The sequence below is a fragment of the Epinephelus fuscoguttatus genome, linkage group LG5 (genome assembly GCF_011397635.1).
Source record: "Epinephelus fuscoguttatus linkage group LG5, E.fuscoguttatus.final_Chr_v1".
Lineage (NCBI taxonomy): Eukaryota > Metazoa > Chordata > Actinopteri > Perciformes > Serranidae > Epinephelus > Epinephelus fuscoguttatus.
The window spans coordinates 294,372-317,500 of record NC_064756.1 but is presented as its reverse complement, the minus strand read 5'-3'; the positions used below and the strand labels follow the sequence as shown (position 1 = coordinate 317,500).

Sequence of the window (23,129 nt, the reverse complement as noted above, 5' to 3'; positions counted from 1 at the left end):
GTGCCTGTACAGGTGGTCGTACAGGTGGTCGTCAGGTGGCTGTACAGGTGGTCGTCAGGTGGCTGTACAAGTCCGTACAGGTGGTTGTCAGATGGCCATACCGGTGGTTGCAGGTGGCCGTACAGGTGATCATCAGGTGGCCGTACAGGTGGTCGTCAAGTGGCCGCACAGGTGGTCATCAGGTGGCCATACAGGTGGTCGTCAGGTGGTCATTGTGTGGCCTTACAGGTGGTTGTCAGGTGGCTGTACAAGTCCGTACAGGCGGTTGTCAGGTGGCTATACAGGTGGTCCTCAGGTGGTTGTCAGGTGGCTGTACAAGTCCGTACAGGTGGTTGTCAGGTGGTGGTCAGGTGGTGGTCAGGTGTCCATACAGGTGACCGAACAGGTACAGGCACCTGGTCATACAGGTGGTCGTCAGGTGGCCGTACAGGTGGTCGTCAGGTGGCTGTACAAGTCTGTACAGGTGGTTGTCAGATGGCCATACAGGTGGTTGCAGGTGGCCGTACAGGTGATCATCAGGTGGCCATACAGGTGGTCGTCAAGTGGCCGTACAGGTGGTTGTCAGGTGGCCATATAGGTGGTCGTCAGGTGGCCATACAGGTGGTCTTCAGGTGGTTGTCAGGTGGCTGTACAAGTCCATACAGGTGGTTGTCAGGTGGCTGTACAAGTCCGTACAGGTGGTGGTCAGGTGGCCGTACAGGTGGTTGTCAGGTGGTCTTCAGGTGATCTTCAGGTGGCCGTCAGGTGGTCTTCAGGTGGTCGCCAGGTGGTCTTTTGGTGGCCGTACAGGTGGTCTTCAGGTGGTCGTCAGGTGGTCGTCAGGTGGTCTTCAGGTGGCCGTACAGGTGGTCTTTAGGTGGTCGTCAGGTGGCCATACAGGTGGTCGTCAGGTGGTCTTCAGATGGTCGTCAGGTGGTCTTCAGGTGGTCATCAGGTGGTGGTCAGGTGACCGTACAGGTGGTTGTCAGGTGGTCTTCAGGTGGTCATACAGGTGGTTGTAAGGTGACTGTACAGGTGGTCGTCAGGTGGCCGTACAGGTGGCCATACAGGTGGTCTTAAAGTGGTTGTCAGGTGGTCATCAGGTGGCCGAACAGGTGATTGTCAGGTGGCCATACAGGTGGTCATCAGGTGGTTTTCAAGTGGTTGTCAGGTGGTCATCAGGTGGCCATACAGGTGGTCATCAGGTGGTCTTCAAGTGGTTGTCAGGTGGCCATCAGGTGGCCATACAGGTGGTCATCAGGTGGTTTTCAAGTGGTTGTCAGGTGGTCATCAGGTGGCCATACAGGTGGTCATCAGGTGATCTTCAAGTGGTTGTCAGGTGGCCGTACAGGTGGCCATACAGGTGGTCTTAAAGTGGTTGTCAGGTGGTCATCAGGTGGCCGAACAGGTGATTGTCAGGTGGCCATACAGGTGGTCATCAGGTGGTTTTCAAGTGGTTGTCAGGTGGTCATCAGGTGGCCGTACAGGTGTAGCAGAGCTTTTTTTTTCTTTGTGTTTTTACTGGTTATTTTTGTACCTGACCGCTGTAAAAGATTCAGATGTTTTTTTAAAGTCTGACAGTCGTGTAGCAGAGCGCTGTAAAAAGAGAAAAATATTTATAAACTGTTCTTGATGTGAAAAAAAGACCAAAATCTGTCGATCAAATGTTTTTATATTTACCAAAAAAAAAAAAGAATCTGTGATGCTCATCTGTGTGGAAGAAAAACAGGAAGTGATGTTTTTTATATTTTAAAGAAAAAAAACTATTTTAAAACGAAAATATTTTGGCACGTTGGTGGTGATTGGATGGTTTCAGCCATCGTTCCATTACACTGACTGGACACTGATTTAACTACAGTTTAACTCCAGTTAAACTCCAGTTGTCTGATTTCTAAACAGAACAGAAACAGCCAGTGAGGGACAGGATTGGTTTTCAATCCAACTCTAGATAATCAGCTCACTGATCAATAATCAGCTGTGTGATCAATAATCAGCTGTGTGATCCATTACCTGCCTTAATGTGTGAAGGTCACCTGGAGGTAGAGTGTTTTGGGCACGGTGGCTGACAGGTGTCTGCAAACAGAGATGATGTGATGAATGCACTGAATTGATTATCGATGGATGATGAGCTGATTGATTAGCATGATGTCAGAGCATTCTGGGACGTGTTGGTGAATCCTGTGTTTGTGAATCAGCTCAAAGCCAAGGCGAGATTAAATGTTTTAATATGAACACACTGAGTTCAGTTTATGAATTATATGTCTGGTTAAATTTTAGACTCTGAAAAATTAATTCTCTGAACATTGATCAATTTATACTGATAAAAGGAGGACCAGGACCAGGAGGAACCCAGGGCCCTCTGCACCAGGAGGAACCCAGGAGGAACCCAGGGCCCTCTGCACCAGGAGGAACCCAGGGCCCACTGCACCAGGAGGAACCCAGGGCCCTCTGCACCAGGAGGAACCCAGGGCCCACTGCACCAGGAGGAACCCAGGAGGAACCCAGGGCCCTCTGCACCAGGAGGAACCCAGGAGGAACCCAGGGCCCTCTGCACCAGGAGGAACCCAGGGCCCACTGCACCAGGAGGAACCCAGGGCCCTCTGCACCAGGAGGAACCCAGGAGGAACCCAGGGCCCTCTGCACCAGGAGGAACCCAGGGCCCACTGCACCAGGAGGAACCCAGGGCCCTCTGCAGCAGGAGGAACCCAGGGCCCTCTGCACCAGGAGGAACCCAGGGCCCTCTGCACCAGGAGGAACCCAGGGCCCTCTGCACCAGGAGGAACCCAGGGCCCACTGCACCAGTGTAAGGTCTGACAGTCACTCTGCGGATTTCATCCTGGTACCTAACAGCTGTCAAGGTACTGTTGGCTCTGACATGGAGGTCTGTGTGACCCTCCAAGGATATGCCTCCCCAGACCATCACTGACCCACCTCCTAACCGGTCACCAGACATTTCTTCTGTTTTCTTTCCAGATTCACTTGCAGAAAAAAGATGCTAAACTATCGCTGTAGATGAGCTGGCCTGCACTCTGGGCCGTGGGCGTTAGGCACTGGGTGGTAGGTGCTGGACGCTGGATGCCGGATGCTGTGCGTGGGCAGCGCTCCACAGAAGATCAACCCGGCGTCAGTCATTACGAAAGAGTCTTTCTGGCTGCAGGGCATAATGTAATGGAGCAGGAAGTTGTAATCACGCTGTTTGGCCATTATGACAATTGTCTTCAAAGACGTTGTCCTGTCAGGAGTCACTGATGAATGATGGGAAAATGAAGGCGTCCACTGAGTCGTGGAGCGAATAAAACTGAGCTGCGTTCAGCCCCGATGAAATGTATCAGAATGTTTAAAGAGAAAAGGCAGCATGATGAACTTTCTGTGTCTAATTAAAGTCTAAGTCTAATTAAAACTTTGATGATTTTAATTTATTTATTTTATTAAAACACAAACATGATTTAATTTATTTATTTTATTAAAAGACTTTCAATTTCAATTTATTTGAAGAGGACAGTGCATATTAATGAACAATCGGTACAAAGACAGACAGACATACCATAAATAACAGTTAAATCAACAACATATAAAGTGCAACAAATATGATTTTAATTTATTTATTATATTAAAACACAAATATTCATTCATTCATTCATTCATCTTCTAACCGCTTCATCCTCTTGAGGGTCGCGGGGGGGTTGGAGCCTATCCCAGCTGACACTGGGTGAGAGGCAGGGTTCACCCTGGACAGGTCACCAGACTATCACAGGGCTGACACATAGAGACAGACAACCATTCACACTCACATTCACACCTACGGACAATTTAGAGTCACCAATTAACCTGCATGTCTTTGGACTGTGGGAGGAAGCTGGAGCACCTGGAGGAAACCCACGCTGACACAGGGAGAACATGTCAGAGCACCTGGAGGAAACCCACGCTGACACGGGGAGAACATGTCAGAGCACCTGGAGGAAACCCACGCTGACACGGGGAGAACATGTCGGAGCACCTGGAGGAAACCCACACTGACACAGGGAGAACATGTGGGAGCACCTGGAGGAAACCCACGCTGACACAGGGAGAACATGTGGGAGCACCTGGAGGAAACCCACACTGACACAGGGAGAACATGTGGGAGCACCTGGAGGAAACCCACGCTGACACGGGGAGAACATGTCGGAGCACCTGGAGGAAACCCACACTGACACAGGGAGAACATGTGGGAGCACCTGGAGGAAACCCACACTGACACAGGGAGAACATGTCAGAGCACCTGGAGGAAACCCACGCTGACACAGGGAGAACATGTGGGAGCACCTGGAGGAAACCCATGTTGACACAGGGAGAACATGTCTCCCCTAACCCGGGGAGAACATGTCAGAGCACCTGGAGGAAACCCACGCTGACACAGGGAGAACATGTCTCCCCTAACCCGGGGAGAACATGTCAGAGCACCTGGAGGAAACCCACGCTGACACAGGGAGAACATGTCAGAGCACCTGGAGGAAACCCACGCTGACACAGGGAGAACATACATCCTACACCCGGGATCGAACCGGCAACCCTCTTGCTGTGAGGCGAGAGTGCTAACCACCACACCACCGTGCCGCCCGTAAACCACAAATATGATTTCATTTATTTATTATATTAAAACACAAATATGATTTACATTTATTTATTATATTAAAATACAAATATGATTTTAATTTATTTATTATATTAAAACACGAACACGATTTACATTTATTTATTATATAAAACACATTATATATTTATTTATTTTTAATATTTCTCTGACAGTGATTTGTCTGCAGAACACCAGACTCAGATTCAGGGTCTGAGATCAGGGTCTGGTGCTTAGACCAGGGTCTGAGATCAGGGGCTGCGTCCGAAAGGCCCACTGTCATACTGCATACTACTACTACGTACTACCACTAGATACTACTCCTCCCTACTACGGTTTCGGACATACTACATACAAATTTGGTTTACTATAATCCATACTACTTGGCCTTTCGGACGCAGCCAGCGTCTGCGATCAGGGCCTGATCCTGAATCTTTCCGGATATTTTATACTTCCGGTGAAGACCTTCAAAATAAAATATTCCAGCGGTCATCTCCCCACAGCACTTTACTTTGAAAGGTCGGTGCCTGGCAGTGAACCGGATGTGTATTTCGGCGCCATATTGGAGAGAAAGACAGAAGACAACCATCCGAACTTTGTCCCACAGTTAGAGACACTCAGCTGAAGCGGGACCGTGCAACGACCCGGTGTCTCGGTAACCCTTTGAGTTTACCGTCATGGAGCGGACACAGACCTTCCTGTGTCAGGCCGAGCTGATCATGGAGGCGGCGGTGGAGTCAGCCGTGTCCGTGCTACACCAGGAGGGAGAGGACGGCGACCAGAGGAGGGTGAGGAGACGCTGTCACAAATATATAAACATGTAAACATATATACACACACACATATATGTGTATGTATGTGTATGTATGTATGTATGTATGTATGTGTGTGTGTGTGTGTGTGTGTGATTGATTGACTGATTGATTATTTTTATTTACGTGTCATGCACAAAGTGCCCAACCCTCATGGGTTTATAAGACACCAAAAAAAAAGTACAGTTGCAGTGTACATTATTATTATTATTATTATTATTATTATTTTCAGTTCATACATAATTACAGCCCCTTTTACGGCTCAGACTTTAAACAGAATATTCTGCCTTCTCTCCCAAGCTTTACAAATAAAATCAGCAACAAAAAAGATTCCCTTTCTAAAACACAGCTCAAGTTTCTCATACTCGTCCAGCCAAAAGAAATCAGCATAAATAGAGGACGTTTTAATAAAAAGTACACCCCTCAAGTCCTCATAAACAAGACAGTAAAACAGAAAATGGACCTCACTCTCAATTTCACCGAGCTCACACACCTGACAAAGTAGTCTGTCCTCCTCTGGAATGGCATTAAACCTGCCGGTCTCTAAAGCCAAGGGTAATGATCCTGAACGTAACTGTGCACACAATGATCTTTGTCTTTTGTTTAAATTATACTTCACATACATTTCAACATCATAACAGTTTTTTATGAGACAGTAAGTTCGTAATTTTGGTTTATACCATATATCGACAGACCACTTTTCCTTATACTTGAAAAACATATTATTCTTTAACTCCTGAATATTACAAAGTAACCTGTTATGAAAGATAAATGAAAAATCATTCAAATTAAATAAGGATTTCATCTCGTTAGCCCAGGGATGACCATGTAAAATGTCCCAGATAAATATCTTTTTAGTGAGTCTCTGATCTGACATCCTTACAAGTCTATTCCACAGTCGAAGCATTTCACATTTATGTCTGATGTTTGGAGGTTCCCATCCCATATCTCCACATATAGCTAAAACTGAAGCTAATTTATGCACTTCTAAAAAAGATCGAATAGCTCTGTAGTGCACAGCATTACAACTTGAGTATTCCCGGAAACACCAAACACCAGAAGCATAATCAGACACAGGACAAACACATGAACTGTAGAGCTGTGTGTAAGTATGAAATCCCAGATTACCACAGTATTTGACTTTATTAAGCACAGATCCCAAGGCTCTACCTGCTGACTGAGATAACACACTAACAGCATCTCTAAATGTCATGTGCTCATCCAGTGTCATACCAAGATATTTATATTGATCAGTATATGACAGCACTATTGAACCAAGATTAAAAACAACTGGACTTGTTCCGCCATTAAAACTACATCATCCACGTATAATAATATTCCTACAGTTTGATCTTCAACTTTAACTCCCAAATTACATGCTTTAATTTGAAGAACTATATCATTTACATAAATGGAGAACAATGTTGGAGACAAAACATCTCCCTACTTCACACCAAATTTTTGTAAAAACCATCCAGTTGTATATTCATTAACCTGAACACAAGCAACAGGTGCTTGATAAAGAGACTTGATGGCATAATAAAACTTTCCAATAACACCAGAATTTAACAACCTATACTGAAGAAGTTCCCTATTAATCCAGTCGAAAACCTTTTTAAAATCAATAAAGCAAACAAAAGTGGACTTATTCAACTTAATTCTTGCACGTATAATGGAAGTTACTGCATATATATGATCAATACATGCTCTGGATTGTCTAAATCCGTTTTGTTCATCTACAAGCAAACATATCCTCTCAAGATGGTCTACATGTCTGTTATTTAAAAGTGAAGAGTACAATTTATAGACACAGCTAATGAGGCTTATTCCCCTGTAGCTGAGTGGCAGTTTGGGATCATTTTTTGAAGATTTTGGAACAGGTTTAATAACAGTCTTGTGCCACTGTGTCGGAATAATGCCACTGTCAAAACAGGACTGAAATAACTCATGTAACATATCAAACAATCTCGGCAACTTCAACACTTCATTCGAAATTTCATCAATTCCAGAGGCTTTTTTCCGTTTGCATTTATCCACCACATTTTTTACCTCTTCAGCAGAGAAATTTGCATTCAAAAATGAGTTACAATTATTTACATCAACTCTCATTTCAGTTTCCATAACCTCATTTATACTAGTTACTTCACTCAAAAAAGTATCATCAAAAGAACTTTTGCAACCACAAAATAAATCTGTGAAGTCTTTTTCCCACTTTTGTAATACTACTCCTAAAACAGAACTATATTCACCATTCTCGAGTTTAACCTCCATGGGTATTTCCCTAGACTTTCTGGAACCTAATCTATTGATTTCATTCAAGAACTTTTGGGGATTGTGGGTTTGTAAATAATCAATATGCAATGACAGGCCTCTATTAAAACTACGTTTCACTGTGCGTAACCTTTTATCAAAATTAGTTTGGCTTTTCTTAAATTCTATCTTCTGCCATTCCCTCAGATTTTTGTTTTTGCATCTTAGAAATCTTTTCTCTGCTGTTCTTAGATTGTCCCATAGGGTCTGCAAATCTTGATTCCAGTAGGGTTTGTAGATTTTACTAAAACCTTTATGAGTATTACATTTCTTTTTAACACATTTATTCAATTCTAAATGGACACAGCCACACAGTCTATCATACCAGGCATCCAGACTCCTTTGATTGTTTTTAATAACTTCCAGTTGCACACTTAAGTTAAGCAAAATGTTGTTACATTGGCTAGAGGATGAAAATGAATCAGGGAGGTGTTTTTGTGTTACTGCTTTTATAGTGTGTGGTAGATATAAGTCATCCTCAACAAAGCTTGGTCTTACTTGAACCTTTAACCATAATAATGAATGATCGGGTAATTTACATCTATCACCCAGTAGAGAAAACCCCTGTTCCCCTAATCTCTCAATTAACTCATTTGGGGTGAAAACACAAAGTGTATCACAAATGTTTAAACATTCATGAGGAACAATAATATAGTCTACTACCGCCTTTCCTTTAACTGAAACAGAGGTGAAGTTATCTTTGCCAAAAGGTATTCTTCCATTGATCACACAGCATTTTGCATCTCTCAAAAAATCAATTAAAATTTCCCCATAGTTATTAATGGTGCTGTCTAAATTATTTCTGTTAGGAATATTATCCACATCACTTACACAATCATCAAGACTATCAATGCGGCTATTGAAATCCCCACACAAGTAAACACCATCCACATTAGACAGACTAAACATCTGAGTCGTTAAATGCCCGAAAAAAGAATGAGAGCCAGCAGATCTTGTGGAACCTTCAGGAGGTAAAAAACAGGTAAATATTGCAAAACAATATCCAGAAAACCTGTTCTTAAATTGCAATGCTAGTATCCCTTCCACTGATTTATCCTTTACAGTAATTTCATAGATATCAAACAATTTATTCCTAACTAGAAAACCAACCACCCCAGATCCTTTAACTGCTTTTATATGCATGGGTCGGTGTGTGTGTGTGTGTGTGTGTGTGTGTTTACATGTTTGTTAAGCACTGTATATATATGTGTGTGTGTGTGTGTGTGTATACACACACATATATATCTATACAAATATATATTTATGTGTGTATGTATACATATACATGGAGGCTCCGCATTTTATTGACCTGTTGTCATGGTGACTGGTCGTATCACAGCTGTACTGATGACGACAGAGAGCTGAGCTCAGAGTTTATATCCACAGTCAGATGTTTCAGTATGTGATGAATGTGTTTTGTTATCTGACGGCAGAAATCAGTCTGAACATGAACGGAAACTTTAAAGGTTTCAGATTTATTCAGTGATGTCTGTCAGCGACAGTGTTGGGCATGTTACTTTTAAAAAGTAATTAGTTATAGTTACTAGTTACTTTTCCTAAAAAGTAACTGAGTTAGTAACTGAATGATTCCACTATAAAAGTAACTATTTACCAGGGAAAGTAACTATTGCGTTATTTTTTCTTTTTTTTTTGGTTTAAATATGTCTAAGAATTTGGATTTTTTTTCTAAGCGGGTTTCACAAGCCAGTTGCATAGAGTAGAACTGCATAGACAGCTACTTACACAGAACTTTTAATATTTATTGCACCTCAACAGACCACAACTGGTAGACATACTGTACTTCAAGTATTTTAAAAACAAAAGAAACAGTTTAGCAATATGAATTACTTGACAAATCCAACTTTAGCTCCTAAACATTCATTCATTCATCTATCCATCCATACACTCCTTCCTAACACTCATCCATCCATGCATGCATGCATTCATTCATCCACCCAGCCAACCCAGTCTTCTACTGTGACCATCTTAGCCCTTACACCAGTGATTGTATCTTAAAAGTAGAAGCTTCTCAAACTTCTGGTCAGAGAGCCTGTTCTTCTTTGGAGTGAAGACGAACTTCCCCAGGTTAAACAGTCTCTCCACGGGGGCACTGGATGGAGTGGCTGCATTGTATTTGAGTGAAATTTTCTTTACTAGTGGAAATCCATTAAGACTGTCCATCCCTTGTGCTCCTGATTTGAAATAATCCGCGATTTGACTTTCAGCAATAGCAGAGGTGTCATCCTCATCCTCAAAGGAAAAGAACTCATCCTCTGTGGTAGGGCTGGGCGGAATGACCTAAAATTCATATCACGGTATAAATCGAATCCCTTCACAGTAACGGTATACAGTGGTGGAAAAAAGTTTTCGGACACCCTTAAAATTTTACAGTCTCAAATATTATCATGAAATATTTGTGAAAAATCTTTCTTGTGTTTCAAAAGGTGTGGCTGCATTATACAGATACAAACAAATATAAATTATATTTTTTTGTTTATTGTTTACAAGAAAAACTAACAAAACTAAATTCTTGACAGTTTCAGTATGTCAGTTCTCAACATTGTCGGTATCAAAGTCAACAAATAACAGAGAATGTGTTCAAAACTGAACAAAAAATAAATAAACCATCACATCATCAAATTAATATTTAGTAGTCCTGCCATTGGCACGTAGTAGAGCTCTAATCCTGGCTGGCATGTTCCCCACGAGCCTTTCACACTGTTGAGGGGTAATCTTGTCCCATTCTTCTTGAATTACTGCTTTTAATTCTTCTAAATTCTTTGGTTTATGCTTTGAAACAGACCTTTTGATAATCCACCACAGATTTTCAATGGGGCTCATGTCCGGGGATTGAGCTGGCCACTCTAAGACCTGGATACTGTGCTCCTGCAGCCAAGTTCTACTGGCCTTGGATGTGTGGCAAGGGCATTATCTTGTTGAAACATCCAGTTTTTACCTCGACGGAACAGTGCACGCGCAGAAGGGAGCATGTGGGTTTGGAGAATGGTACAATACTTGGTAGAGTTCAATGTGCCATCACAGACAGTGAGATGACCAACACCAGCAGCACTCATGCATCCCCAAACCATGATCCTGCCTCCACCATGCTTGACAGTAGGTACTGTACATGCTGGAGATAATGCTTCGCCTGGCCTTCTGCACCCTCACATTAGTAGGAGGAAGATAAAGCTGGAAACTGGACTCATCTGACCACAAAATCTTCTTCCAGTTCCTGGCTGTCCAGTTCTTGTGTGCCTGGGCCCAACGACGCCGGGCTAACCTCTGTCTCTCATTGATCAGGGGCTTCTTGATAGCCTTGTAGGACCTTAAGCCATGATCTAAAAGTCGGCCACGTACAGTGCGGGTGGAACACTGGACACCAGTTTGGTTTGACCACTGCTGCTGAAGCTCCTGTGATGTCATTCGGCGGTTTTGCCTGCACATGCAGATCAGGATGCGGTCATTTCTTGCTGAAGAAACCCTTGGACGCCCAGATCTTGGTTTGTCTTCCAAGCTGTTGGTTCGTCTGTATTTCTGCAGAGTGTATCCAACTGCTGAAGGACTGCATCTGCACTTCCTGGCTATCTGGCGGCAGCTGTACCCTTCCTGGCTGAGAATCTTTATCTTCAGGCGTGTTTCCTACGTTAGGTTCCTTGTTTTAGCCATTTTTGTGTCTGAAGAACTTTCAAATGTGCTGGCTTTATGTAGACACGAAGCTTGGCAACAAAAATTGTGTCTTTTAATAAAAAGAACGACCTTCATCACTGGTACCAAAATGACCCAATACTCAAAATTTCTTATGTATTTTTATGGAACCAATCAATTTTAAGTTTTTAATGGCTTTTTTGGGATTTATTTAGTATTTTGGCTGTGACTGTACTAAAAGAAATTGCACTTGAAGACCTAAGAGTGATTCTTAATGCAATATTTCACAAATGCATGGGGTGTCCGAAAACTTTTTTCCACCACTGTATATCGCGATATAAATTTAAGTGTAAAAGTTATAATAGAAGTGTTTCTGAATGGGTTTTGTAGTCCCTTAGCAAAACTAAATTGATAAAAAACAACAACAAAAGCAAAGATATAATGTATTTTTTAGAGCATTTATTGTGCAGAATGCAGATCTCAAAACTCAAAATTAAAACCCAGTACTCTATATATGATCTATAATAAAAGGTAATTTCCTTCTTTTAGCAAAATCCTAAATGACTGAGTTGGTTTTTTTTTCACCTGGACCTTTATGCTCTGCCATTTCTCCTCTAATCATCAGCTGTAACCTGTGACAGGCTGCTATGATACCACAACTATCACACATTCACATATGGAGTTTTTTGTGGAGCCCCTAGCGTCACATAGGTTTACATTACCAAAGGTTTATGACAAACTCTCTTGCCAAAAACCAACTCCCGTGTGTGCACGGCGAGAGAGGAGAGGGAGAGACGCTGTGCTGTTGCCAGAGGAGACACTGAATGAGTTCCCTCTGAGCGGTAAGTCGCTAAAAGAGTCTGAGAAGTCCAGGGCTGTTCATAAGACATTAACTCACTCACTCACTCACAAGTTCTCCAGCAACACATGTTGCACGTGGTACGCTAAATCACGGACGTGAACCAGCTCCTCTTGCTCCGCTGTCTCTGTGCTCGCAGCCATTTTCACACTGAGGCAGGTGCGATGATGTCATCGATGATAGGACGGTAGAGCGCAAATCTCTACCGTGGGCCAAATTTATATAATTTCTACCATCTACCACACATACCGTGCAGCCCTACTCTGTGGCTGAGTCAGTGCGTGTTGGTGTGCTGGTAGCACCTGTTTGCTGGTCTTCATCTCGAGCACTTTCCTGGCACTTTGCCAGCAGACTTGCCTTGGCCTTGTCCTTCCTGTCCTGTGTCCACAGCCAACGTAGTTTAAACCTGGGCAGAGTCACAGCAGCCAAGACGCCATTCTCGCTTTCCAGCACCTCTGCAAAACTCGTTTTGATTGCCTGCAATGATATATAATGCAAAGGACATATTATACTGACTACCCCCCCACACACACACAGAGCATTACACATTATGAGTATGTTTATAAATATATTTCATTTTACATTATATTTTTTTCATAATGTATGGATGTATTTAATGTATTTAAAGATAAATACTAGTTCTTACTGTAACAATTGCCTCTGGAAGGTCGATGAGGATTTGCAGACCACTCTTCATATCCAGGGTCTTGAACATCAATGTCTCCAGCGTGGGTAGGAGTGTGCCATGGAAACAGTTGTCTCCTCCCTGAAGAATGTCTAAGGCTACTGTTAGTGGCTTCATTACCATACAGTACTAACTGAGTAACTGAACAGCTAGCCTTGTTCCATAAGGCTGCGCGTTTGGTCGTGACACTTCTGTATATCGCTTTTGTTTCTGGTCTTGACAGTATCCACTTGTCAATATCAGTACATGAAACATGGTTCAAGGTGTGTGATGCACATCTCTGATGTGGTGGCAAAGTAATTACGACATCATCATTATCATCACCAACACTGTTTTGCAAGACATCATTAATGTTCATAAAAGTCACCTCATCCTCATCATCCCCAGACTCATCCTCCTCGACTGGCTGGTACTTTTTGAAGGCCTTGACGAAATTAGAGCCATTATCCATGACAATTGATGTTATTTTGTGGGATCTGCCATAGGATGAGTAAATGTTGTCAAGTTCAGTTGCAATACTGTCATGTGTATGACAGCCTTTAAATCGTCTGCATGCCGGGCTGCTTTCCTTCTTTCCATGCTATGTGGATGTATCCAAAGGACAGTTACGCCAAAATAGCTTTTATTGTGTGCAGTCTAAATGTCTGCAGTAGTAGAGACATATTCTAATTCTTCCAATCCCCTTTTGAGTTCGGCATTCATTTTAGCGTACTCGGCATCTATGTATTTAGAAAATGTCTTTCTGCATGGCGGACCGGCACCTGCTTTCCCCGGTATTTTGCCAATGAGGGCTCTGAAGGAGTCTTGAGTCAACTGTTGATAACGGGAGCATGTTCTCAACAACATAACTGCCTATCATTCCGTTCAGTTCAGTCTGTGTCATAAGTTTTTGTGAAGCTGGAGCAGAAAATCTCGCCATCCCAGAGAGGGGGAGACATGGTGAAAAAAAACTGCTCGAAAGAGAGGCTTGGTGGATTTACACCCTCAAAACAGTTGAACCACATGAAACCACTGAATGAGGAGCTTAACCTCTCTTGCTTCCTGTAATGCAATGCTAAGATTGTATATATTTGGATGGGATTGTTTTTACTGCACTGGTGGTGTATTCTGGTACTGACGAGCTGTGTGAGTGCTGTCACAGTACTATTGGCTAATTGTTGGGTTACGTCCCACTCTCTGTAAACCAATGAGAAGAGTCTCTATGTGACTTGGAGGATAATTAACCTTATTACCTGGCGCTGTACTGTTTGACTCTGATGAAGACGCAGTTGCCGTCGAAACGTTAGTCATTAATTAATTCATCACAAGTGATCTGAGTGCTCCAGTGCTTTTCTTGTGGATTCTCCCACAGGGTGATTTTGATCTATATTGTCCTGGTCTGAGAAGCACCGACCTCCAATTGCGGAAGGGCTGGAGCGCAAGAGATTCCCTCTACCTGAATATACCTGGAGACCCCCCTGGACGTTCTCCCTCTCTGTGCAGCTCGCCTCACTTGTGAAAGATGAGTACTTTTGCATCTATCAATGCAACTACTGATATCCGTTCAGAGACTCTGTCATACACGGATGAACAAGGTGCAAGCATTATTCTGCTGCACTCACTATTTGAAGAAGTCATTGCCACACCAGAGCCATGTATCCTGTCCTTCAGCAGAGACTTGGAAGATTTGAAAAAGAGAGATGTTAGACTCCTCTGGCACTCAGTTACTCTCTCCGAATATTGGAGGAGCGGGCTTCGCTTGAAAAAAACTCCCTCATTTGGCCTGGATGATATGGAGTTTATGCACAAATGGGAGCAGATATTAAATAAATGTTCTCTCGACTTGATGCTCCTGATCATTGACAAAACTAAGACTGAGAAAGAAAAGACAGCTGCTCTTATCAACGAGCTGGGATCAAAGATCACAGCACAAGTGGACACAGAAACTTTCAAAACCATCACTGAGAAAATCTCAACCTCCCTCATATCCTTCCAAAAAGATTTACAAAGTTACAAACTGAAGAAATATGAGAGGGACACGAAGGATTACGCTGATGTTGAAGTTTAAGAATGGAAAGAAGAGAGGAAACACCTTTGAAAACCCCGCCCAGCCCGACATCCACCGACCTACGCAAGGCTCTCCACCTCCGCGAGTGATTGGGAATCCTTGCAGGCCAGTGACGCAGACAGCCAACGTAGCAGCAACCCTTGTTTGGGCAACGCCAAGCATCACCAAGGCTCACAGGGAGGCGGACGAGGCGGGGCACGAGGGGACAAAGGACACGCAGCAGCTCCTCCCGAACTCCCGCGGTGCTCCCAACGCAACTGGAGCAGACGGTAATCAACATATCCGGACTGCAACTGAGTGATGAAGAGACTGATGTCTTAAGCAGGGGTTTGTCCTTCTGTCCCACCAACACTGTTGATCCATTCACATTAAAAGTTGACACATTCAAATTTTTCCGCTCCCTTCAGCTTAAGCACTTCTTTTCCTCCAGACTAAATGTGTTGACTAATGGGGATGTCATTTTGAGAAACACCACAGTGGACATTAATGTAACAACTGATAGAGAGGCCACACCTTTCAAAAAGAAATCGAGGTTCATTCCCCACTCCAACCTCAATCCCTCCATCATCACATACAGCCACCTGGTAGAAAATGATTTAATTACAGCCTGTAATAAGAAAAACAAAAAGACAAACTATAAGAAAAATTGATCAGAGGCTGAAATCAAATGTCTCAATGAAATTGAAAAAATAAATGACATTATCATTCGTTCTGCTGATAAAGGAGGCTCCATCGTAGTCATGAGTCTGGAACAATATGATCAAAGCATTAAATCACAACTCACAGATGATAATTGTTATACTTTGCTAGATCGTAATCCAGTGAAGGAATATAAAGCTGAAATCGATCAGACTTTGCATTCAGGACTTTCCAGAGGCTGGATTACAGAACAAGAAAAATAATTTTTGTCTGTGCAGCACCCCATATGCCCAGTCTTTTATGGCCTTCCAAAAAGCCACAAAGCACTTAATAATCCGCCTCTCAGACCCACAGTATCCAGCACTGGCTGTCTCACAGAACCTTTATCATAGTATCTGGACTTGTTCCTAAAAAAGATGGTTGTCAAACTCCCCTCCTATCTTGGTGATACGACAGACGTTTTGAACCTTGTGAACGGTTTTGTGACTGAAAAAGACTTTATTTTAGTCACCTGCGACGTCCAAAGCCTCTACACGTGTATCCCACATCACGCAGGCATTGAGGCGTTAAACCACTATCTGAACACACGCTTTCCTGACGTGCTTCCAACAAACGGATTTTAAAAACCATTACCGAAATAATCCTGCCAAAAAACTATTTCCAGTATGCAGGATCTTACTTTCTGCAAAAACAAGGGGTGAGCATGGGCAGTTTGTTTGCACCATCATATACATGTCTCGTCATGGGAGGAAAAATTCATTCATAACTCCATGACAAACCCTTTTGTGTCCAAGATCGCATTGTGGAAAAGATACAGTGATGATATCTTTTTTATATGGACTGGTACTACTGACGAAGTAATTGATTTTGTGGGCTACATTAATTCCACCACACAGTACCTGAGAGTCACAGTGGAGCAGTCTAATGACAGAGTGAACTTTTTGGACCTCACAATCTATAAAAACATGAGAAGGGGTTTGGACAGCACTATTTACTGGAAACCATTAAGCAGGAACACACTTCTCAGAGCTGACAGTCACCATCCAAAACAACTCATCAAAAACATCCCAACAGGACAGTTTCTTCATCTAAAAAGAAATTGCAGTACAGACGAGGAATTTGAACTGAAAGCAGATGAGATGACTGAGCGCTTCCGCAGCAGAGGCCATCCACCTTATTTTTCACAGAAACACGGAGGCAAAACAGAACACAGCCAACTTCCGTTTTTTTGTGCGACACTTCCGGTCCAGCACTCTTACCACTGTGTAAATGGGAATCGCCTTGTTTACCTTGAGTTTACTTGTGTGTGTATATATATGGTATATGGTATATGTATATATGTATTTATATATATATATGTGTGTGTGTATGTGTGTATATATATATATATATATATATATGTGTGTGTGTGTGTGTGTGTATATATATATATATATATATATATATCTCACATTTTTCACGTCACTATATCACCGTTTAGACTAATCTGATGTTTGTAAAGTCTATAAACACAATGATTGAACAAACATTACTATTTCTGTGTGTGTAATTAACATGGTTAACATGGTTATCGTAGATTAGCAGGGCTAACCGTTAGCTGTTAGCCGTTAGCGGTGTCTGTAATAACTCAATAAACGGTCCGTGAAAAAAATATTTTTACCAGCGGATGTCTTAGTTACAACATGATTGAGCTAACTGGAGTAGTTTCATGTCGTATCCGACAATGGGAGGCTTTTAACGGATGACGTCCTGATGTTAGCTTTGCTGCTAGTGTTAACGTTAGCTGTCCCTGTCAGCTGCAGCCACTGATGCTTTCTAGACGTCGTGATTTCCCAAAACTGAATAAATACCACACATAGCAACACAAAACTGCTTTGCTAGCTCAGTCATGTTGTAACGGCTGGATGGTTGATGCGTACATGCTGATTCAGGTGCTATCAGAGCCAATCCGCGCATCACTATGGCTTAATGATCAACTCAGTCAATTAAAACAACCCGTCCTGCGTTAGGAGTGTATGTCGCTGACAGAAAGAAAGAAAGAAAGAAAAGGGAAAAAAGATAGAAAAGCAGCGTACACCTCACATATTTATGTCTCACAGTTGAGCACACGTGTGGCTGGCATTGCGTTTAAAGGGAATTATTTTTACAGGCAATTACCGGATAACGGAAACGTGGGCACAGTTATCTATATAAAATACACAGACTAACTAACTAACTGATTGACTAACATAAACAACTGAAAATTGAAAAAAATTAGCTTGCACCGTTAGCTCCGGTAAGGGAAAGCGGCTGACCGGAAGTCACGCACAAAAACACGGAAGTTGATCACTATTTACTTCCGTGTTTGAAAATAAGGTGGATAAGGAGCATGACATACAGTACAGGCCAAAAGTTTGGACACACCTTCTCATTCAATGCGTTTTCTTTATTTTCATGACTATTTACATTGTAGATTCTCACTGAAGGCATCAAAACTATGAATGAACACATGTGGAGTTATGTACTTAACAAAAAAAGGTGAAATAACTGAAAACATGTTTTATATTCTAGTTTCTTCAAAATAGCCACCCTTTGCTCTGATTACTGCTTTGCACACTCTTGGCATTCTCTCCATGAGCTTCAAGAGGTAGTCACCTGAAATGGTTTTCCAACAGTCTTGAAGGAGTTCCCAGAGGTGTTTAGCACTTGTTGGCCCCTTTGCCTTCACTCTGCGGTCCAGCTCACCCCAAACCATCTCCATTGGGTTCAGGTCCGGTGACTGTGGAGGCCAGGTCATCTGCCGCAGCACTCCATCACTCTCCTTCTTGGTCAAATAGCCCTTACACAGCCTGGAGGTGTGTTTGGGGTCATTGTCCTGTTGAAAAATAAATGATCGTCCAACTAAACGCAAAACCGGATGGGATGGCATGTCGCTGCAGGATGCTGTGGTAGCCATGCTGGTTCAGTGTGCCTTCAATTTTGAATAAATCCCCAACAGTGTCACCAGCAAAACACCCCCACACCATCACACCTCCTCCATGCTTCACAGTGGGAACCAGGCATGTGGAATCCATCCGTTCACCTTTTCTGCGTCTCACAAAGACACGGCGGTTGGAACCAAAGATCTCAAATTTGGACTCATCAGACCAAAGCACAGATTTCCACTGGTCTAATGTCCATTCCTTGTGTTTCTTGGCCCAAACAACTCTCTTCTGCTTGTTGCCTCTCCTTAGCAGTGGTTTCCTAGCAGCTATTTGACCATGAAGGCCTGATTCGCGCAGTCTCCTCTTAACAGTTGTTCTAGAGATGGGTCTGCTGCTAGAACTGTGTGTGGCATTCATCTGGTCTCTGATCTGAGCTGCTGTTAACTTGCCATTTCTGAGGCTGGTGACTCGGATGAACTTATCCTCAGAAGCAGAGGTGACTCTTGGTCTTCCTTTCCTGGGTCGGTCCTCATGTGTGCCAGTTTCGTTGTAGCGCTTGATGGTTTTTGCGACTCCACTTGGGGACACATTTAAAGGTTTTGCAATTTTCCGGACTGACTGCAGTGTTTCCCACAGGACAGGAATCTATTCGTGGTGGTGTGGTCCTGGTGGGGGGGTATTAAAAATATTTCTCAATACTCATCTGTGTGAAGAAGTGAACATCCAACGTCAGAGTTAATTACTAACGAGCAGAACCACACGGCCGGGCTCCACCGGCTGCAAACCTACGTCACGTCAGCGTAGCGTCGCAGCGTATTCATTTGGGCTCCACTGACTGCCTACGGAAGCGACACGTAGAGACGCCAGCGGGGTTGTTTACTGTTTGCCAAGCCGAGAGGCTGCATGTAGGCTGCATGAAATGTTAAAGCATTTTCCACCTAAGTTATTACATATATTTGAGTTATCTACAAGTTTACTATACTGTTTGTCATCTACTCGCTTTCAAATGTCCGCCACAGACATTTACACAACACGGATAAACATGGGTAAATGCATGGAAAAAATGATCACATATCACCTCTGATAATGGTTTATTCATTTAAAAACACATTGTGCTCGTTTAGCACACTATTTCATGTAGTTTTTATCTGCTGGAGGGTCGCGTAGGGGAGCATAGCGCGACAAAAATAGAAGAGCCGCGTAAAATAGAGAGTTGTCGCGCGACAGACGGGGGTTGTCATGCCGCTCATGTTGCCAGTGGAGCCGCTGTAATTGATTAACAGGGTGGCGAGCTGCTACGGGACTCGCGCTGCAGTTAACACTACTAACAGCGTGAGTTAATGTCTCTGCACATGTTGAGCTTCCACCTATGTTAATACAGACACAGGCTAATAAAACAGCTAATATAACATGATGAGTTAGAGTTGTTTGGACCACTTTTGGACTTGTTTGCCCACATATTTGTACCGAGAGGTCTTTGGATCCGTTCTGCTACTACGTCTGCTTCTTCTTCTTCTGGTGGACCAGCTGCGTTAAGTGCGTCTTTACGATGCATACCGCCACCTATTGCACCAGAATTGTAACGACAAGCTACATTCACAGACACTGAGTCCCATTATAATGTGTTTATGAGCGAGGTCGAACACGTAGCGCCAAAAGCAGAAAAATCTATATGTGGCGGAGATAATTTATTCATGGCGCACCGCCACAGATAAATGAATGTATGGGAAACACTGGACTGACCTTCATTTCTTAAAGTCATGATGGCCACTCGTTTTTCTTTAGTTAGCTGATTGGTTCTTGCCATAATATGAATTTTAACAGTTGTCCAATAGGGCTGTCGGCTGTGTATTAACCTGACTTCTGCACAACACAACTGATGGTCCCAACCCCATTGATAAAGCAAGAAATTCCACTAATTAACCCTGATAAGGCACACCTGTGAAGTGGAAACCATTTCAGGTGACTACCTCTTGAAGCTCATGGAGAGAATGCCAAGAGTGTGCAAAGCAGTAATCAGAGCAAAGGGTGGCTATTTTGAAGAAACTAGAATATAAAACATGTTTTCAGTTATTTCACCTTTTTTTGTTAAGTACATAACTCCACATGTGTTCATTCATAGTTTTGATGCCTTCAGTGAGAATCTACAATGTAAATAGTCATGAAAATAAAGAATACGCATTGAATGAGAAGGTGTGTCCAAACTTTTGGCCTGTACTGTACGGGCAGCATATCAGCAGGCGAGACGCATGGACAGAGCCCGCCTCCTCCAAAAGACTCAGCGCCCTCCACAACACCTCGCCTCTGTTCCTCCTCAGAATTCTCCCCATCGCAGGGGACATAAAAAACATGATTAAGAAACACTGCCACATTTTACAAAGTGACCCAGCCCTAACACAAATATGTGCTCAACCCCCTCTGATCTCTTTCCATAAAGCCAGATCCCTTAAAGACAGACTGAGCGCACCTCACAGATCTACCTGGCTGCCTGCTCCACCTACTGGCTTCTACAGGTGTGGCCACTGCTCTCACTGCTCTAACTCATCTGACAGCAAACAATTCTGTCATCCACACTCAGGCAAAAAATACAACATCACTTCATTTATAAACTGTAGTACCACACATGTAATTTACATATTGAAATGTCCATGCGGATTGGTTTATGTGGGTCAGACAAAACGCCCCCTCAAAGCTCGTATTGCTTGGACAGCGTGGCTCCGTGTCCTTCTTCGTTAGCAGAGCTCACGTTAGCCACACCTGGCCTGCTATCATCATCAGCAGTGTCAACAACAGTGTTTTTGGCCACTAGTTTTGTAGAAGCGCATGCTGTTGAGAGATGCTTTGTCAGATTTGAGTTGCTTACGGACGTGGACAAACACTTCGCTCCGGGACATAATGTACACTTAACATGTAGGTTCTTGCCTTTTATCTCAAGGAGATTAAAGTAGTGTCTGTACGTCCACTTTGAAAAGGCCAACTTTCCCTCCAGACTCGCCATTGCTGCAGCTTACCTCTGCTAGTTTAGGTGTGTGAGGCTGCTGTGTGCGTGTGTGGTTTGTGTGTAAACTGAACACTGCCTCTGATTGGCTTACCATGAAAGCTTACTCTACCTTAGCCAATCATCATCACTTATGCGGTCGTCCCGCCCCTCCTCCCTCACCAAAGGAAAAAAAAAACAGCTTTGCAGCTCCTGTGGCTGACAAACAAGTCGGATGACAACAGCTTCAATGAGTAGCTTTAGTTTGTAATGCGCCCCATTTAATTGTCGGTAACGGTAACGGCGTTGTAACAGTGGAAACAGTTATTAGTTAGATTACCCGTTACTGAAAAAAATAACGCCGTTAGTAACGCCATTTATTTTAACGCCGTTATTCCCGTCACTGGTCAGCGAGGACCCAAACTGCTCCTGGTCAGAATTCCTTCAGTGTTCAGGAGCTGAGTGATCCTCAGAGGAACAAACACAGCAGCTGATTCACACCAGGAAACCCTCTGAACACACAGGTTCACAGTCAGCTGTGTTTCTCTGCTGATTATGAACACATGAATGTCTCTCTAGAGTCATTGTTTGGTTTGTCCGCTCTGGGCTCCTGTAGAAACATGGCAGAGCAACACGAGGACCTGCTCCCTGTGTATTCATTCAAATAAACTCAAGAAGTTAGTGCTCTACTATGTTGACTGTAGGTTGTAGTAAGCCTGCTAGACCACTGCTACCATGGGTTGCTAGCCCATGCCAGCACCTTTGGGGTCTGCTGATCAACCCTATGGGCCCTAGGCCTTTTTGCTTTTTTTTTTTTTTTTTTTACTGCCTTTACTTCTAAGCTCATATCACAGTCATTATAAAGGCTACATACACATGCTATATCTTGTTTTTTTCAGGACAATCTGGGCTAACCAGATTTGCCATCATTCCATGTCCTTCTATGTGCCTGTATTTTATATTAATTTTCATATCAATGAAAAAAAACAAATCCGTGTGCCTAAATTCTTACATTTTTACATGTATCTCACCATAGCAAGTTGGAAGAAGACCTATTCTGCCATATATGAAGAGGGGAGACTCTCTGGAATCTGGCAATATAAGAACCATGATGCTGGGACATTCTGTCACTTCACAGTTGTCCAAAACATGTGGTTTGTGCCAGGCGGACATGATTGCCAGTATTTTTTCATTCTTGCAAGAAATTCCATTGACTCATTCACAAGTCAAAAATGTGTTTTATCTGAAAGAAACATGCAATATTTACATCTAAGATCATAGAAAAATAGTAATAACATTATTCCTCACTACATGAAGTGACTGATAACAAGATCTGTATAATGGAATGTAAAGAAATTCATCAGGTTTTTATTTTGTAGACAATTAATCTGGATTTATAGCGTGATGGGATGACAGCACAATGATGTGTGTGGTATCACTGGAAAGCTCTGCTCCTGCACTTTCATGTGATATGCGTGGCATTTCTGTGCAAGCCTGCATTCGCGAGTAATCCATCCAACAGTAATGTGTGTGCAGAGCTGTATGAAAGCTCTGTTATACATAATTTTAGTGTAACTTTATCATTTTTTATATCATGAAAACATTGGACTACCGACAAGTGGCCTTGTCAGAAAGCTGTGGTTCCGCTGTTTCACATGATA

At 43.0% G+C, this 23,129-nt stretch overlaps 2 protein-coding genes across 3 annotated transcripts in view; both read left to right on the top strand.

Moving 5' to 3' along the window:
• The window catches only part of LOC125888445 (uncharacterized), a 1,728-nt gene extending 1,599 nt beyond the window's left edge, over positions 1-129 (top strand). Inside the window, exon 3 of the mRNA XM_049575830.1 lies at positions 1-129. This exon is cut by the window's left edge and continues 621 nt beyond it. Within this exon, the coding sequence (XP_049431787.1) occupies positions 1-129 (129 nt within the window).
• A 4,873-nt stretch (positions 130-5,002) lies between these two features.
• LOC125888584 (zinc finger protein 345-like) overlaps positions 5,003-23,129 on the top strand; it is a 39,440-nt gene continuing 21,313 nt past the window's right edge. The window contains exon 1 of one of the 2 annotated variants that reach the window (XM_049575999.1): positions 5,003-5,379. In XM_049575999.1, coding sequence (XP_049431956.1) covers positions 5,269-5,379 — 111 coding nt within the window. In that variant the 5' untranslated portion in view covers positions 5,003-5,268. The remainder of the gene's footprint in view (positions 5,380-23,129) is intronic. The other variant, XM_049576000.1, reaches the window with a different exon arrangement.